Source organism: Oncorhynchus nerka, linkage group LG27, assembly GCF_034236695.1.
Source record: "Oncorhynchus nerka isolate Pitt River linkage group LG27, Oner_Uvic_2.0, whole genome shotgun sequence".
Lineage (NCBI taxonomy): Eukaryota > Metazoa > Chordata > Actinopteri > Salmoniformes > Salmonidae > Oncorhynchus > Oncorhynchus nerka.
Window position 1 is genome coordinate 100,372,795 of NC_088422.1, and position 19,472 is coordinate 100,392,266.

A 19,472-nucleotide genomic window follows, 5' to 3' on the forward strand; every position below is an offset into this window, starting at 1 on the left:
TTTTGTGGAACAGGCGGATAAGGTCAGATGTCTTTTTATTTTTTGGAACAGGCGGATAAGGTCAGATGTCTTTTTATTTTGTGGAACAGGCGGATAAGGTCAGATGTCTTTTTATTTTGTGGAACAGGCGGATAAGGTCAGATGTCTTTTTATTTTGTGGAACAGGCGGATAAGGTCAGATGTCTTTTTATTTTTTGGAACAGGCGGATAAGGTCAGATGTCTTTTTATTTTGTGAACAGGCGGATAAGGTCAGATGTCTTTTATTTTGTGGAACAGGCGGATAAGGTCAGATGTCTTTTTATTTTGTGGAACAGGCGGATAAGGTCAGATGTCTTTTTATTTTGTGGAACAGGCGGATAAGGTCAGATGTCTTTTTATTTTGTGGAACAGGCGGATAAGGTCAGATGTCTTTTTATTTTGTGGAACAGGCGGATAAGGTCAGATGTCTTTTTATTTTGTGGAACAGGCGGATAAGGTCAGATGTCTTTTTTATTTTGTGGAACAGGCGGATAAGGTCAGATGTCTTTTTTATTTTGTGGAACAGGCGGATAAAGGTCAGATGTCTTTTTATTTTGTGGAACAGGCGGATAAGGTCAGATGTCTTTTTATTTTGTGGAACAGGCGGATAAGGTCAGATGTCTTTTTATTTTGTGGAACAGGCGGATAAGGTCAGATGTCTTTTTATTTTGTGGAACAGGCGGATAAGGTCAGATGTCTTTTTATTTATTTTAAAGTTTTGAATCTACTTCATCGTGTCATGCAACTTGAGGGGCAAAAGTCAACGGTCAGATCTAAGCAGCTTTGGGCCGTTGGATATATAGAACTGTGTCGCTGATTTGTCCGTTCAGGTCGCTTACCTACACAACCTGTCTGTCTGCTGAAACAACATCGCCTCTATTAAGCACGCAGGCTGGTCTAAACCGCCGGGGTCCAGGAAAAACGTTTAAACTATGATATAATTAGTCTGGGTGCTTCTACATATTTGAAGGAGACACTAACTGCATTGCTTGAATTTCAGAGTCATTTTCTTGGGAAATCGGAAAGCGCATTCAGAAAACATTTGTCTCTACGACTCTCCGCGGGTCTGGTGCTGATCTCCTGCAACAACAAAAAAACATCAGTCCTGGATGGGTCTCACTCAAGAAGAGGAAACTTAGCGATTTTAGCACAGACCCGACACCGGACCACGCGTGCTGCAGGACGACCGGGAATAATGCATAGATGAAACCCCGTTCCAGTAACGCCGTTCTCGCACGGAAAAGGCGTCGCAGAGGGAATTTGTCTCCGGGCGACAATGTCGGACAACTTCACCGATTTCGAATTCAACAGCACGACGCAGCCGGTGGCAGCTGCCGTGGCTCCAGACTACAACTTTCCAGCTCTTATATTCGGGATATTGCTAATCATTGTGATTATCGGTGGAAATGTGCTTGTGTGTCTTAGTGTTTACATGGAAAAAGCTTTAAAAACTACAACAAACTATTTCATTGTGAGTTTGGCTGTTGCGGACCTACTCTTGGCAGTGCTGGTGCTGCCACTGTTCGTGTTCGCAGAGGTAAGTAGCTTAGGTTTTAGCCCTTAGCCTACCTGAGATATGTTGTTTAGTTAAGTAATAATACCTGCTTGGCCTATTTCAGATGTTTAGTCATGTGCTGGCCGGTTGGTAGGCTATATATATTTTTTATTTTAAGTTAATTTATTTCACTAGGGGACGATTAGGCTATTGGTTATGATTATGAATCATATTATACTATTTATTCGCCTCTAAATTACCATAATTATAATCATGCATAATATCAGCTGTCTAATAGTTAGTTGCCCGGTATTATAGTATCGGTAAATAATAGCGGCTTAACCCTCTAATCATCCAAATCAGAGCCATCAGACCAACCCATTAAGTTCATTACTAAAGAGGGGGAAAGAACATCCCGTTCCATTCTCTACTCTTGTTCTCTCTGTGTCTCTCACCTGTTCATTTCTCAATTACTATCGAACTGGGAAAGGTCAGTCGTTTTATACTGCAAAACGTCTTCTGCGTCATCTTGAAATGCTATAGGCTACAGGCCAATTGGTTTTATTAAAACTATCAACAACAACAGACAAACAGTGGAATCAGATCTATCAAGGAGGTTAACTCAAAACTGTTCAAATGACAATTACTGAGATATTACATAACATTAATTGGTAGTGTCTATTGTTGAGAACAGGTATGCATGCATGTGTGTGTGTGTGTGTGTGTGTGTGTGTGTGTGTGTGTGTGTGTTTGTCTCTCTCACTTTCTCTATTGTGGTTGACTACTGAATAGTCTTTACTTAGAGAATTAAGGAATGCCTGTGTGTCTGTCTGTCTGTCTGTCTGTCTGTCTGTCTGTCTGTCTGTCTGTCTGTCTGTCTGTCTGCTTTCTCTATTGTGGTTGACTACTGAATAGTCTTTACTTAGAGAATTAAGGCATGTCTGTCTGTCTGTCTGTCTGTCTGTCTGTCTCTGTCTGTCTCTCTCTCTCTCTCTCGTGGTTGATTACTGAATAGTCTTTACTTAGAGAATTAAGGCATGCCTGTGTGTGTCTGCCTGTCTGTCTACCTCTTTATATTGTGGTTGACTACTGAATAGTCTTTACTTAGAGAATTAAGGAATGCCTGTGATGTGTGTGTGTGTGTGTGCGTGCATGCGTGCCTGTCTGTCTGTCTTCTGTCTGTCTGTCTGTGTCTGTCTGTCTGTCTGTCTGTCTGTCTGTCTGTCTGTCTGTCTGTCTGTCTGTCTGTCTGTCTGTCTGTCTGGTTGACTACTGAATATTCTTTACTTAGAGAATTAAGGCATGCCTGTGAGAGACCAGTGCCTAAGTCTTCCTAAATTGGGATGCCATTATCTCGTTACAGGAGAGTTGTTCCAGCTAGGTAATCTACTGAGCCAGCCAGGCAGAGTGTTAAGTGTTATTATCATGTTGTTAGCATTTTGTTATCCATCTTGGTTATTGGTTAACATTACAGCCTTTAGTTTGTGGCTTGTTCACCTGATGGTGAAGGGCAGGCTGAAAGTCTTCCCTTTCAATGTCCACACGTTTTTCATAGACATGATGATGTGTGTTGTGTTCAGTTCCAGGGTGGTGTGTGGTCCCTGAACATGATGCTGTGTGTTGTGTTCAGTTCCAGGGTGGTGTGTGGTCCCTGAACATGATGCTGTGTGTTGTGTTCAGTTCCAGGGTGGTGTGTGGTCCCTGAACATGATGCTGTGTGTTGTGTTCAGTTCCAGGGTGGTGTGTGGTCCCTGAACATGATGCTGTGTTGTGTTCAGTGGGTTCCCTGAGATGCTGTGTGTTGTGTTCCAGGGTGGTGTGTGGTCCCTGAACATGATGCTGTGTGTTGTGTTCAGTTCCAGGGTGGTGTGTGGTCCCTGAACATGATGCTGTGTGTTGTGTTCAGTTCCAGGGTGGTGTGTGGTCCCTGAACATGATGCTGTGTGTTGTGTTCAGTTCCAGGGTGGTGTGTGGTCCCTGGACATGATGCTGTGTGTTGTGTTCAGTTCCAGGGTGGTGTGTGGTCCCTGAACATGATGCTGTGTGTTGTGTTCAGTTCCAGGGTGGTGTGTGGTCCCTGGACATGATGCTGTGTGTTGTGTTCAGTTCCAGGGTGGTTCCAGGGTGGTGTGTGGTCCCTGAACATGATGCTGTGTGTTGTGTTCAGTTCCCTGGACAGGGTGGTGTGTGGTCCCTGAACATGATGCTGTGTGTTGTGTTCAGTTCCAGGGTGGTGTGTGGTCCCTGAACATATGATGCTGTGTGTTGTGTTCAGTTCCAGGGTGGTGTGTGGTCCCTGAACATGATGCTGTGTGACGGTCTGATGTCCATGGATGTGATGCTGTGCACAGCCTCCATCTTCAACCTCTGTGCCATCAGCGTCGACAGGTCAGTCAGACACACACACACACACCGAACCCCAGGTCCCTCTACCATTACGGTTTAAGTCATCAGGTTTTCAGACAAGGTTCTCATTAGGCCAGAGAGGTTTTGGGATCCGACTCTGTTAAAGGATGTAAATATGATGTTTATTTGGTGCTTTACTTTGAACTGTGTGTTTCCTGTCCCAGGCTTCCTAGCTGTGTAATTATCAACAGTCCCAACTATCCACATCGTGTCCAGGACTAACAATATCTGAAGCGTAAGCAGAAATACTTCAAAACGCTGCGTTGAGTCCATCTAATGAACTGCTTCCTGAAACAGATAGACACGTTCCCCAACTGATGTTTGATGCATTAAAAATGTATAAATTACCATTCATAGCTAGTCAGGACGTATAGCCTGAATCTCCCTAACAGACAGACACATCTCATCTTCTCCTTACTGAGTCTCTCTACTTCTAATGGTGTTGACCCCTCTACCTCCTGAGTCTCTCTACTTCTAATGGTGTTGACCCCTCTACCTCCTGAGTCTCTCTACTTCTAATGGTGTTGACCCCTCTACCTCCTGAGTCTCTCTACTTCTAATGGTGTTGACCCCTCTACCTCCTGAGTCTCTCTACTTCTAATGGTGTTGACCCCTCTACCTCCTGAGTCTCTCCACTTCTAATGGTGTTGACCCCTCTACCTCCTGAGTCTCTCTACTTCTAATGGTGTTGACCCCTCTACCTCCTGAGTCTCTCTACTTCTAATGGTGTTGACCCCTCTACCTCCTGAGTCTCTCTACTTCTAATGGTGTTGACCCCTCTACCTCCTGAGTCTCTCTACTTCTAATGGTGTTGACCCCTCTATCTCCTGAGTCTCTACTTCTAATGGTGTTGACCCCTCTACCTCCTGAGTCTCTCTACTTCTAATGGTGTTGACCCCTCTACCTCCTGAGTCTCTACTTCTAATGGTGTTGACCCCTCTCCTGAGTCCTCCTGAGTCTCTACTTCTAATGGTGTTGACCCCTCTACCTCCTGAGTCTCTCTACTTCTAATGGTGTTGACCCCTCTACCTCCCGAGTCTCTACTTCTAATGGTGTTGACCCCTCTACCTCCTGAGTCTCTCTACTTCTAATGGTGTTGACCCCTCTACCTCCTGAGTCTCTCTACTTCTAATGGTGTTGACCCCTCTACCTCCCGAGTCTCTCTACTTCTAATGGTGTTGACCCCTCTACCTCCTGAGTCTCTACTTCTAATGGTGTTGACCCCTCTACCTCCTGAGTCTCTCTACTTCTAATGGTGTTGACCCCTCTACCTCCTGAGTCTGTCTACTTCTAATGGTGTTGACCCCTCTACCTCCTGAGTCTGTCTACTTCTAATGGTGTTGACCCCTCTACCTCCTGAGTCTCTCTACTTCTAATGGTGTTGACCCCTCTACCTCCTGAGTCTCTACTTCTAATGGTGTTGACCCCTCTACCTCCTGAGTCTCTACTTCTAATGGTGTTGACCCCTCTACCTCCTGAGTCCTACTTCTAATGAGTCTCTCCTGACTTCTAATGGTGTTGACCCCTCTACCTCCTGAGTCTCTCTACTTCTAATGGTGTTGACCCCTCTACCTCCTGAGTCTCTCTACTTCTAATGGTGTTGACCCCTCTACCTCCTGAGTCTCTCCACTTCTAATGGTGTTGACCCCTCTACCTCCTGAGTCTCTACTTCTAATGGTGTTGAGTCTCTCCACTTACCTCCTGAGTCTGTCTACTTCTAATGGTGTTGACCCCTCTACCTCCTGAGTCTCTCCACTTCTAATGGTGTTGACCCCTCTACCTCCTGAGTCTCTACTTCTAATGGTGTTGACCCCTCTACCTCCTGAGTCTCTACTTCTAATGGTGTTGACCCCTCTACCTCCTGAGTCTCTACTTCTAATGGTGTTGACCCCTCTACCTCCTGAGTCTCTACTTCTAATGGTGTTGACCCCTCTACCTCCTGAGTCTCTCTACTTCTAATGGTGTTGACCCCTCTACCTCCTGAGTCTCTCTACTTCTAATGGTGTTGACCCCTCTACCTCCTGAGTCTCTCTACTTCTAATGGTGTTGACCCCTCTACCTCCTGAGTCTCTACTTCTAATGGTGTTGACCCCTCTACCTCCTGAGTCTCTCTACTTCTAATGGTGTTGACCCCTCTACCTCCTGAGTCTCTACTTCTAAATGGTTCCCCTGTGTGTTGACCCCTGTTCCTGGTTCTGAAATGGGTCCCCTATGTCGTGGGAAATGGGTCCCCTGTGTCGTGGGAAATGGGTCCCTTGTGTCGTGATCACTAAACAGTCTCTCTCCCTCCAGGATCATCCCTCTGAAACACCGCAGGAACTGTAGTTAGAGGTCCCATGTGATCACTAAAGACCACCTTGTGATTTTCTCTCTCTCTCAGGATCATCTCTCTGAAACACCGCTCTCTCTCCCATGTGATCTCTAAAGACCACTCTTCTCTTTTTCTCTCTCTCTCTCTCTCTCTCTCTCTCTCTCTCTCTCTCTCTCTCTCTAATTCAATTTCAATTTAAGAGGTTTTATTGGCATGGGAAACATATGTTTACATGTTTACATGGATGAGTTGATGAGCGAGGTGAGGTAAGGGAGAAGGTCTCCGGAAATGGTCTGGAGAAGAGAGGAGGGGATAGGGTCAAGCGGGCAGGTTGTTGGGCGGCCGGCCGTCACAAGACGCGAGATTTCATCTGGAGAGAGAGGGGAGAAAGAGGTCAGAGCACAGGGTAGGGCAGTGTGAGCAGAACCAGGCCCTGGTTCTAGGCCCTCCTTGGTTGGGGACAGATCTAGGTGCTGTTGTAGGCCCTCCTTGGTTGGGGACAGATCTAGGTGCTGTTGTAGGCCCTCCTTGGTTGGGGACAGATCTAGGTGCTGTTGTAGACCCTCCTTGGTTGGGGACAGATCTAGGTGCTGTTGTAGGCCCTCCTTAGTTGGGGACAGATCTAGGTGCTGTTGTAGACCCTCCTTGGTTGGGGACAGATCTAGGTGCTGTTGTAGGCCCTCCTTGGTTGGGGACAGATCTAGGTGCTGTTGTAGGCCCTCCTTGGTTGGGGACAGATCTAGGTGCTGTTGTAGGCCCTCCTTGGTTGGGGACAGATCTAGGTGCTGTTGTAGGCCCTCCTTGGTTGGGGACAGATCTAGGTGCTGTTGTAGGCCCTCCTTGGTTGGGGACAGATCTAGGTGCTGTTGTAGGCCCTCCTTGGTTGGGGACAGATCTAGGTGCTGTTGTAGGCCCTCCTTGGTTGGGGACAGATCTAGGTGCTGCTGTAGACCCTCCTTGGTTGGGGACAGATCTAGGTGCTGTTGTAGGCCCTCCTTGGTTGGGGACAGATCTAGGTGCTGTTGTAGGCCCTCCTTGGTTGGGGACAGATCTAGGTGCTGTTGTAGGCTCTCCTTGGTTGGGGACAGATCTAGGTGCTGTTGTAGACCCTCCTTGGTTGGGGACAGATCTAGGTGCTGTTGTAGGCCCTCCTTGGTTGGGGACAGATCTAGGTGCTGTTGTAGACCCTCATTGGTTGGGGACAGATCTAGGTGCTGTTGTAGGCCCTCCTTGGTTGGGGACAGAAGCACCAGGATCATCAGGAAACAGTAGACATTTGACTTCAGATTCTAGTAGGTTGAGGCCGGGTGCTGCAGACTGTTGCCCTCGCCAATGTGTTGATATATATGTTGAAGAGGGTGGGGCTTAAGCTGCATCCCTGTCTCACCCCACGGCCCTGTGGAAAGAAATGGTAGTTTTTTGCCCATTTTAACTACGCACTTGTTTGTGTACACAAATACATGGATTTTATAATGTCGGATGTTTCTCCCCCAACACCACTTTCCATTCATTTGTACAACCCTCATGCCAAATTGAGTCAAGCTTTTTTGAAATCAACAAAGTACGAGAAAACTTTACATGTTTGTTTGTCAATTAGGGTGTGCAGGGTGAATACGTGGTCTGTCGTACGGTAATTTAAAAAAAAAAATTTAAAGCCCATTTGACGTTTGCTCAGAACATTATTTTTGCTGAGGAAATGTACACATCTGGTGTTAATGATAATGCAGAGGATTTTCCACTTTTCTCCACTTTTGTGGATTGGGGTGATCAGTCCTTGGTTCCAAATATTGGGGGAGATACCAGAGCTGAGGATGATGTTAAAGAGTTTAATAATATAGTTTGTGGTCTGTATATTTCATCATTTCATTTAGGAAACCATCAACACCACAGGCCTTTTTGGGTTGGAGGGTTTGTATTTTGTCCTGTAGTTCATTCCATGTAAATGTAATTCTCTCTCTCCCCCAGGTTCATTGCTGTGTCAATCCCTCTGAACTACAACAGGAAGCACGTTGACCAGCGTCAGATCATCCTGCTGTCAGGCACCTGGCTCATAGCCCTGGCCGTGGCTTCCCCAGTCATGTTGGGTATCAACAACATCCCACACCGGGACCCCGCCGAGTGTAAACTGGAAGATGACAACTACGTGGTTTACTCCTCTGTCTGCTCCTTCTTCATCCCCTGTCCCATCATGCTCCTCCTCTACTTCGGCATGTTCCGGGGCCTGAAGAGGTGGGAGGAGGCGCGCAAGGCCAAGCTGAGGAACAGCATCCAGGCGTGCAGGAAGCTTCAGCATGCAGCCGCCGCCGCCGCCATGCCGACCTCAGGGACCATCCCCGGGCCACTGCCCATGCCCCTGCCCAGGATCATCGAGAGGGACCTGGCTCAGGCCCGGCTGGGGCTGGAGGATACCGATGACTATCTGCAGCCGGACTGCCCCCCGTTCCCCTCGGCGTACAGGGAGAGGATCAGCTCCGTGCCGTCTATCTCCTACCAGCAGAAGCCGCCGCAGAAGAGGAAGCGAGCCAAGATCAACGGCAGGGAGAGGAAGGCCATGAGGGTTCTTCCTGTTGTGGTGGGTAAGTGCCACAGATTAAAGTTACAGACTTGTCAAAAAGTTGTCAAAAAACTCACAAAAGGCTCCCCTGACTTGATTAAGTTCCCCTCAAACCTGTCAAAAACGTACAAAGGTTTCCTTCAAACTTCCGAGTCAGAGTCCTATGAGTCCAGAATCAAGTTTCAAGTGTTTGTGACTGACTGAAGTTGCCATCTCTGTTTCCTACCCTTTCTCTTTTCTACTGAGGGCTCATAGGGTAGGTTCTACTGAGGGCTCATAGGGTAGGTTCTACTGAGGGCTCATAGGGTAGGTTCTACTGAGGGCTCATATGGTAGGTTCTACTGAGGGCTCATAGGGTAGGTTCTACTGAGGGCTCATAGGGTAGGTTCTACTGAGGGCTCATAGGGTAGGTTCTACTGAGGGCTCATAGGGTAGGTTCTACTGAGGGCTCATAGGGTAGGTTCTACTGAGGGCACATAGGGTAGGTTCTACTGAGGGCTCATAGGGTAGGTTCTACTGAGGGCTCATAGGGTAGGTTCTACTGAGGGCTCATAGGGTAGGTTCTACTGAGGGCACATAGGGTAGGTTCTCTGAGGGCTCATAGGGTAGGTTCTACTGAGGCTCATAGGGTAGGTTCTACTGAGGGCTCATAGGGTAGGTTCTACTGAGGGCTCATAGGGTAGGTTCTACTGAGGGCTCATAGGGTAGGTTCTACTGAGGGCTCATAGGGTAGGTTCTACTGAGGGCTCATAGGGTAGGTTCTACTGAGGGCTCATAGGGTAGGTTCTACTGAGGGCTCATAGGGTAGGTTCTACTGAGGGCTCATAGGGTAGGTTCTACTGAGGGCTCATAGGGTAGGTTCTACTGAGGGCTCATAGGGTAGGTTCTACTGAGGGCTCATAGGGTAGGTTCTACTGAGGGCTCATAGGGTAGGTTCTACTGAGGGCTCATAGGGTAGGTTCTACTGAGGGCTCATAGGGTAGGTTCTACTGAGGGCTCATAGGGTAGGTTCTCATAGGGTACTGAGGGCTCATAGGGCTCATAGGTTCTACTGAGGGCTCATAGGATAGGTTCTACTGAGGGCTCATAGGGTAGGTTCTACTGAGGGCTCATAGGGTAGGTTCTACTGAGGGCTCATAGGGTAGGTTCTACTGAGGGCTCATAGGGTAGGTTCTACTGAGGGCTCATAGGGTAGGTTCTACTGAGGGCTCATAGGATAGGTTCTACTGAGGGCTCATAGGGTAGGTTCTACTGAGGGCTCATAGGGTAGGTTCTACTGAGGGCTCATATGGTAGGTTCTGACTGGTCGTGATCAGACCTGGGTCAAATGCATGTTTTGTGTACATACTGTATAAACCCCTTATGGCTGGCCTCAAAGCACACATTGCTTTCTCCAAAGGCTTAAAAAAAATGAAATATATAATTAAAACACACACGTTGGGAGCCCTAAAAGCTAGACTAGACAGTCACTATCAGATAGTACTGGGAACCGGTTCTCCAGTTATAATGACAGGCTACATTTATAAAAGGATGAAAGTATTGTGTTTCCAGCTTCTGATTCACTGACCTGCTTAATGGCTGACAATGTTCATCAAACCAGAACCTGGAAATGGATAGAAACGTTAAATCATGAGATGAAGTGATGAAAAGGATGTCATCCAGTTTGGTCCACTGGGAGAGTAGTGTGTTTCTCTGGAGTCACAGTGACCTGGACATTGATTAAGGGGGCGTAACGGTCTAAATGGAAATGATGCAGTGATATACCTCGGGGGAATTCTCTATCTCTCATTTCTGAACATATTCACTTTTGGCCACAGCGTCATCATTCATGAATAATTTGAGGTGGTTGAGTCATTTTCTCAGTGTCAGGCTGATGAGGTGCATTTTTTATGAAACATGCACTATGTTTGAGTGGTGGATGCTGGTGGCACATTCTTCATCGGTGAGAGAAAAACAAAACCCTTCTATAAAAAAGGTGCTGTGTCCTGCGGTGCTCTCATGGCTTCCTGATCTGTCACAATGAACTGCTTCACACTTTTAAAAAGGCTTTCAAAAAGAGGTTATTTGGCTGTCCTAATAGGAGAACTCTTTTGAAGAACTTTTTGGGTTCCGGGTAGAACCCTCTGTGAAAAGGGGTTCTACATGGAACCCAAAGGGTTCTGCTTCGAAAAGGACAACCAAATATCATTTTTTTTAGGTAGAACTCTAAGTGTGGTGTGCCTACTGCCATGAGCTACTTTTATTTTTAAATGATTCATGGGAGAAACAACCTTTCTAATGTACAATGAATGCTACAGTGTTGACAGCAGATACACAGCTTGTTAGGAAAATACAGAATGCTACAGTGTTGACAGCAGATACACAGCTTGTTAGGAGAATTCTGCATTGTGGACAGCAGATACACAGCTTGTTAGGAAAAAGCTACAATGTTGACAGCAGATACACAGCTTGGTAGGAGAATTCTGCATTGTGGACAGCAGATACACAGCTTGTTAGGAAAAAGCTACAATGTTGACAGCAGATACACAGCTTGTTAGGAAAAAGCTACAGTGTTGACAGCAGATACACAGCTTGTTAGGAAAATACAAATGCTACAGTGTTGACAGCAGATACACAGCTTGTTAGGAAAAAGCTACAGTGTTGACAGCAGATACACAGCTTGGTAGGAGAATTCTGCATTGTGGACAGCAGATACACAGCTTGTTAGGAAAAAGCTACAATGTTGACAGCAGATACACAGCTTGTTAGGAAAAAGCTACAATGTTGACAGCAGATACACAGCTTGTTAGGAAAAAGCTACAGTGTTGACAGCAGATACACAGCTTGTTAGGAAAATACAGAATGCTACAGTGTTGACAGCAGATACACAGCTTGTTAGGAAAATACAAATGCTACAGTGTTGACAGCAGATACACAGCTTGTTAGGAAAAAGCTACAGTGTTGACAGCAGATACACAGCTTGGTAGGAGAATTCTGCATTGTGGACAGCAGATACACAGCTTGTTAGGAAAAAGCTACAATGTTGAATGCTTGTTAGGAAAAAGCTTGTTGACAGCAGATACACAGCTTGTTAGGAAAATACAGAATGCTACAGTGTTGACAGCAGATACACAGCTTGCTAGGAAAAAGCTACAGTGTTGACAGCAGATACACAGCTTGGTAGGAGAATTCTGCATTGTTGACAGCAGATACACAGCTTGTTAGGAAAATACAGAATGCTGCATTGTTGACAGCAGATACACAGCTTGTTAGGAAAAAGCTACAGTGTTGACAGCAGATACACAGCTTGGTAGGAAAATTCTGCATTGTGAACAGCAGATACAGAGCTTGTTAGGAAAAAGCTACAATGTTGACAGCAGATACACAGCTTGTTAGGAAAAAGCTACAGTGTTGACAGCAGATACACAGCTTGTTAGGAAAAAGCTACAGTGTTGACAGCAGATTCACAGCTTGTTAGGAAAAAGCCACAGTGTTGACAGCAGATACACAGCTTGTTAGGAAAATACAGAATGCTACAGTGTTGACAGCAGATATACAGCTTGTTAGGAAAAAGCTACAGTGTTGACAGCAGGTATATACAGCTTGTTAGGAAAAAGCTACAGTGTTGACAGCAGATACACGGCTTGTTAGGAAAAAGCTACAGTGTTGACAGCAGATACACAGCTAGGTCTAACAGAAGGTCTGTAGTCATCAGATGCTAGGTCTGACAGAAGGTCTGTAGTCATCAGATGCTAGGTCTGACAGAAGGTCTGTAGTCATCAGATGCTAGGTCTGACAGAAGGTCTGTAGTCATCAGATGCTAGGTCTGACAGAAGGTATGTAGTCATCAGATGCTAGGTCTGACAGAAGGTCTGTAGTCATCAGATGCTAGGTCTAATAGAAGTCTGTAGTCATCAGATGCTACGTCTGACAGAAGGTATGTTAGACAAAAGGTCTGTTAGACAAGGTCTGTAGTCATCAGATGCTAGGTCTGACAGAAGGTCTGTAGTCATCAGATGCTAGGTCTGACAGAATAGCTGTAGTCATCAGATGCTAGGTCTGACAGAAGGTCTGTAGTCATCAGATGCTAGGTCTGACAGAAGGTCTGTAGTCATCAGATGCTAGGTCTGACAGAAGGTCTGTAGTCATCAGATGCTAGGTCTGACAGAAGGTCTGTAGTCATCAGATGCTAGGTCTGACAGAAGGTCTGTAGTCAGAAGGTCTAATAGAAGGTCTGTAGTCATCAGATGCTAGGAAGGTCTGAGACAGAAGGTCTGTAGTCATCAGATGCTAGGTCTGACAGAAGGTCTGTAGTCATCTAGGTCTGATCTGTAGTCATAGGTCTAATAGAAGGTCTGTAGTCATCAGATGCTACGTCTGACAGAAGGTCTGTTAGACAGAAGGTCTGTAGTCATCAGATGCTAGGTCTGACAGAAGGTCTGTAGTCATCAGATGCTAGGTCTGACAGAAGGTCTGTAGTCATCTGTTAGACAGATGCTAGGTCTGACAGAAGGTCTGTAGTCATCAGATGTCTGTAGTCATCAGATGCTACGTCTGACAGAAGGTCTGTTAGACAGGTCTGTCAGATGCTAACAGAAGGTCTGTAGTCATCAGATGCTAGGTCTAATAGAAGGTCTGTAGTCATCAGATGCTAGATGCTAGGTCTGACAGAAGGTATGACTCTGTAGTCATCAGAAGGTCTGTCTGTAGTCATCAGATGCTAGGTCTGAAGGTCTGTAGTCATCAGATGCTAGGACAGAAGGTCTGACAGAAGGTCTGTAGTCATCAGATGCTAGGTCTGACAGAAGGTCTGTAGTCATCAGATGCTAGGTCTGACAGAAGGTCTGTAGTCATCAGATGCTAGGTCTGACAGAAGGTCTGTAGTCATCAGATGCTAGGTCTGACAGAAGGTCTGTAGTCATCAGATGCTGGTCTGAGACATCAGATGCTAGGTCTGACAGAAGGTCTGTAGTCATCAGATGCTAGGTCTGAGAAGTCTGACAGAAGGTCTGACAGAAGGTCTGTAGTCATCAGATGCTAGGTCTGACAGAAGGTCTGTAGTCATCAGATGCTAGGTCTAATAGAAGGTCTGTCAGTGCTAATCTGTAGTCATCAGATGCTAGGTCTGACAGAAGGTCTGTGCTAGACAGAAGGTCTGTAGTCATCAGATGCTAGGTCTGACAGAAGGTCTGTAGTCATCAGATGCTAGGTCTGACAGAAGGTCTGTAGTCATCAGATGCTAGGTCTGTGCTAGGTCTGAGTCATCAGATGCTAGGTCTGACAGAAGGTCTGTAGTCATCAGATGCTAGGTCTAATAGAAGGTCTGTAGTCATCAGATGCTAGGTCTAATAGAAGGTCTGAGTCAGATGCTACGTCTGACAGAAGGTCTGTTAGGTCTGTTAGACAGAAGGTCTGTAGTCATCAGATGCTAGGTCTGACAGAAGGTCTGTAGTCAGATCAGAAGGATGCTCTGACAGAAGGTCTGTAGTCATCAGATGCTAGGTCTAATAGAAGGTCTGTAGTCATCAGATGCTACGTCTGACAGAAGGTCTGTTAGACAGAAGGTCTGTAGTCATCAGATGCTAGGTCTGACAGAAGGCCTGTAGTCATCAGATGCTAGGTCTGACAGAACGTCTGTAGTCATCAGATGCTGTGTCTGACAGAAGGTCTGTAGTCATCAGATGCTAGGTCTGACAGAAGGTCTGTAGTCATCAGATGCTAGGTCTGACAGAAGGTCTGTAGTCATCAGATGCTAGGTCTGAGAAGGTCTAGTCATCAGATGCTAACAGAAGGTCTGTTAGTCAGTCAGATGCTAGGTCTAATAGAAGGTCTGTAGTCATCAGATGCTAGGTCTGACAGAAGGTCTGTTAGACAGAAGGTCTGTTAGACATCTGTAGTCATCAGATGCTAGGTCTGACAGAAGGCTGTAGTCATCAGATGCTAGGTCTGACAGAAGGTCTGTAGTCATCAGATGCTAGGTCTGACAGAAGGTCTGTAGTCATCAGATGCTAGGTCTGACAGAAGGTCTGTAGTCATCAGATGCTAGGTCTGACAGAAGGTCTGTAGTCATCAGATGCTAGGTCTGACAGAAGGTCTGTAGTCATCAGATGCTAGGTCTGACAGAAGGTCTGTAGTCATCAGATGCTAGGTCTAATAGAAGGTCTGTAGTCATCAGATGCTAGGTCTGACAGAAGGTCTGTTAGACAGAAGGTCTGTAGTCATCAGATGCTAGACAGAAGGTCTGTAGTCATCAGATGCTAGGTCTGACAGAAGGTCTGTAGTCATCAGATGCTAGGTCTGACAGAAGGTCTGTAGTCATCAGATGCTAGGTCTGACAGAAGGTCTGTTAGACAGATGCTACGTCTGACAGAAGTCATCAGATGCTAGGTCTGACAGAAGGTCTGTAGTCATCAGATGCTAGGTCTGAAGAAGGTCTGTAGTCATCAGATGCTAGGAAGGTCTGTTCAGACAGAAGGTCTGTAGATCAGATGCTAGGTCTGACAGAAGGTCTGTAGTCATCAGATGCTAGGTCTGACAGAAGGTCTGTAGTCATCAGATGCTAGGTCTGACAGAAGGTCTGTAGTCATCAGATGCTAGGTCTGACAGAAGGTCTGTAGTCATCAGATGCTAGGTCTAATAGAAGGTCTGTAGTCATCAGATGCTAGGTCTGACAGAAGGTCTGTAGTCATCAGATGCTAGGTCTGACAGAAGGTCTGTAGTCATCAGAAGGTATGTCTAGACAGAAGGTCTGTAGTCATCAGATGCTAGGTCTGACAGAAGGTCTGTAGTCATCAGATGCTAGGTCTGACAGAAGGTCTGTAGTCATCAGATGCTAGGTCTGACAGAAGGTCTGTAGTCATCAGATGCTAGGTCTGACAGAAGGTCTGTAGTCATCAGATGCTAGTCTAATAGAAGGTCTGTAGTCATCAGATGCTACGTCTGACAGAAGGTCTGTAGACATCAGATGCTAGGTCTGACAGAAGGTCTGTAGTCATCAGATGCTAGGTCTGACAGGTCTGTAGACAGGTCTGTAGTCATCAGATGCTAGGTCTGACAGAAGGTCTGTAGTCATCAGATGCTAGGTCTGACAGAAGGTCTCTGTAGTCATCAGATGCTAGGTCTGACAGAAGGTCTGTAGTCATCAGATGCTAGGTCTGACAGAAGGTCTGTAGTCATCAGATGCTAGGTCTGACAGAAGGTCTGTTAGACAGAAGGTCTGTAGTCATAGATGCTAGGTCTGAATAAGGTCTGTAGTCATCAGATGCTAGGTCTGACAGAAGGTATTGTAGTCATCAGATGCTAGGTCTGACAGAAGGTCTGTAGTCATCAGATGCTAGGTCTGACAGAAGGTCTGTAGTCATCAGATGCTAGGTCTGACAGAAGGTCTGTAGTCATCAGATGCTAGGTCTGACAGAAGGTCTGTAGTCATCAGATGCTAGGTCTGACAGAAGGTCTGTAGTCATCAGATGCTAGGTCTGACAGAAGGTCTGTAGTCATCAGATGCTAGGTCTGACAGAAGGTCTGTAGTCATCAGATGCTAGGTCTAATAGAAGGTCTGTAGTCATCAGATGCTACATCTGACAGAAGGTCTGTTAGACAGAAGGTCTGTTAGACAGAAGGTCTGTAGTCATCAGATGCTAGGTCTGACAGAAGGTCTGTAGTCATCAGATGCTAGGTCTGACAGAAGGTCTGTAGTCATCAGATGCTAGGTCTGATAGAAGGTCTGCAGTCATCAGATGCTAGGTCTGACAGAAGGTCTGTAGTCATCAGATGCTAGGTCTGACAGAAGGTCTGTAGTCATCAGATGCTAGGTCTGACAGAAGGTCTGTAGTCATCAGATGCTAGGTCTGACAGAAGGTCTGTAGTCATCAGATGCTAGGTCTGACAGAAGGTCTGTAGTCATCAGATGCTAGGTCTGACAGAAGGTCTGTAGTCATCAGATGCTAGGTCTGACAGAAGGTCTGTAGTCATCAGATGCTAGGTCTGACAGAAGGTCTGTAGTCATCAGATGCTAGGTCAGGTAATAGAAGGTCTGTAGTCATCAGATGCTACGTCTGACAGAAGGTCTGTTAGACAGAAGGTCTGCAGTCATTAGATGCTAGGTCTGACAGAAGGCCTGTAGTCATCAGATGCTAGGTCTGACAGAAGGTCTGTAGTCATCAGATGCTAGGTCTGACAGAAGGTCTGTAGTCATCAGATGCTAGGTCTAATAGAAGGTCTGTAGTCATCAGATGCTACGTCTGACAGAAGGTCTGTTGTCCCAGGACAGAAGGCTGTAGTCATCAGATGCTAGGTCTGACAGAAGGTCTGTAGTCATCAGATGCTAGGTCTGACAGAAGGTATGTAGTCATCAGATGCTAGGTCTGACAGAAGGTCTGTAGTCATCAGATGCTAGGTCTGACAGAAGGTCTGTAGACAGGTCTGTAGTCACCAGATGCTTGGTCTGACAGAAGGTCTGTAGTCATCAGACACTAGGTCTGACAGAATGTATGTTAGACAGGTCTGTAGACATCAGATGCTAGGTCTGACAGAAGGTCTGTAGTCATCAGATGCTAGGTCTGACAGAAGGTCTGTAGTCATCAGATGCTAGGTCTGACAGGTTTGTAGACAGGTCTGTAGTCATCAGACACTAGGTCTGACAGAAGGTCTGTAGACATCAGATGCTAGGTCTGACAGAAGGTATGTTAGACAGGTCTGTAGACATCAGATGCTAGGTCTGACAGAAGGTCTGTAGTCATCAGATGCTAGGTCTGACAGAAGGTCTGTTGGACAGAAGGTCTATAGTCATCAGATGCTAGGTCTGACAGAAGGTCTGTAGTCATCAGATTCTAGGTCTGACAGAAGGTCTGTAGTCATCAGATGCTAGGTCTGACAGAAGGTCTGTAGTCATCAGATGCTAGGTCTGACAGAAGGTCTGTAGTCATCAGATGCTAGGTCTGACAGAAGGTCTGTTTGACAGGTCTGTAGACATCAGATGCTAGGTCTGACAGAAGGTCTGTAGTCATCAGATGCTAGGTCTGACAGAAGGTCTGTAGACAGGTCTGTAGTCATCAGATGCTAGGTCTGACAGAAGGTCTGTAGTCATCAGATGCTAGGATTGACAGAAGGTCTGTAGTCATCAGATGCTAGGTCTGACAGAAGGTCTGTAGTCATCAGACACTAGGTCTGACAGAAGGTCTGTAGTCATCAGATGCTAGGATTGACAGAAGGTCTTTAGACATCAGATGCTAGGTCTGACAGAAGGTCTGTAGACCTTTTATAAGTGTGACTTTAGGCCACCGTTCTCTACCTGACTAAGTTTAGTTTAAAGCCTTCAATCCAGACATGATGTACCACTTTGGATCGTCTTATAACCCCACGACACACATGACCACAGGTTTAAGTACAGAGGTGCCTACTGATTCGTTCACGGCTTCAACTAATGAGCAGAAACAGATGGAAGTGTTGAGGAGAGTTAAATGTCTTCATTAGTCTTCAGCCAGACTGACGGATGTTCCTCTCTGTCTTTGGTAATCTATGTGGGAGACCATGTGGGTGGTGACTCATTACACAGATAGTCATTTCACAGTACCATGCCCAATCCAAACATAATGTGGATATTGTCAGCAAAAGTTCCAGAAACTATGATTGTGATCTGCGTAATCAGGTCAGCTCTGTACAAGCTTGGTTTGCTTCAGCAGTGTGAAAAGCCCATCTGCGTTTCTAATAAAGAAACAGAGTTTAAAGTAAGAAGAAAAAAAAAGAGTCGCTGCTGTTCAACAGATCAGGGTTTTTTTCCAGCTGACTTTGAATTGAAGTTGATCCTTAAATTTGATCGTGTCCCAGGACAGGAGGCAGTTGGTATCAGGTAACACTCAGAGCGTCACATCAATTAGTATTAGCAGGAAACACAGTTTACCATGCAGGGCCCTCTGCTGGGGACACGACAGGCTGTCCCTCATAACACCAGGCAGTCAGTGAGGGTGGTTCCTGTTTACCATGCAGAGCCCTCTGCTGGGGACACGACAGGCTGTCCCTCATAACACCAGGCAGTCAGTGAGGGTGGTTCCTGTTTACCATGCAGAGCCCTCTGCTGGGGACACGACAGGCTGTCCCTCATAACACCAGGCAGTCAGTGAGGGTGGTTCCTGTTTACCATGCAGAGCCCTCTGCTGGGGACACGACAGGCTGTCCCTCATAACACCAGGCAGTCAGTGAGGGTGGTTCCTGTTTACCATGCAGAGCCCTCTGCTGGGGACACGACAGGCTGTCCCTCATAACACCAGGCAGTCAGTGAGGGTGGTTCCTGTTTAAGACAACACAGACCAACACCAATGGCGGCCGTCTCCACTCAGTAGATCCCCGGCTGGGTGTCAAACAGTTGGGAAATGAACAGGAAAATGTGTCTGTTCTGTGGTCAGAGACGAGGCTGTGCACGGCCGGCGTTGGTCTTGTTCTTTACATTGAGGGTAGATATTAAGATGTCACTGAGGGTAGTGACAGACATCAGATCCTCTCCTACTAGACAGACCGACAGACAGGCAGGCAGGTTGGTCTTTACATTGAGGGTAGATATTAAGATGTCACTGAGGGTAGTGACAGACATCAGATCCTCTCCTACTAGACAGACCGACAGACAGGCAGGCAGGTTGGTCTTTACATTGAGGGTAGATATTAAGATGTCACTGAAGGTAGTGACAGACATCAGATCCTCTCCTACTAGACAGAC

General features: G+C 46.4%; 1 protein-coding gene and 1 pseudogene across 2 annotated transcripts in view; one reads left to right on the top strand and one right to left on the bottom strand.

The window, feature by feature from the left end:
* LOC135565428 (junctophilin-3-like) overlaps positions 1 to 19,472 on the bottom strand; it is a 225,378-nt pseudogene that overhangs the window by 82,791 nt on the left and 123,115 nt on the right.
* The window catches only part of drd4b (dopamine receptor D4b), a 26,839-nt gene continuing 8,012 nt past the window's right edge, over positions 646 to 19,472 (top strand). The window contains exons 1-3 of one of the 2 annotated variants that reach the window (XM_065012469.1): positions 646 to 1,556; positions 3,790 to 3,902; positions 8,197 to 8,803. In XM_065012469.1, coding sequence (XP_064868541.1) covers positions 1,296 to 1,556; positions 3,790 to 3,902; positions 8,197 to 8,803 — 981 coding nt within the window. In that variant the 5' untranslated portion in view covers positions 646 to 1,295. Of the gene's footprint in view, positions 1,557 to 3,789; positions 3,903 to 8,196; positions 8,808 to 19,472 lie in introns of both variants that reach the window. The other variant, XM_065012468.1, reaches the window with a different exon arrangement.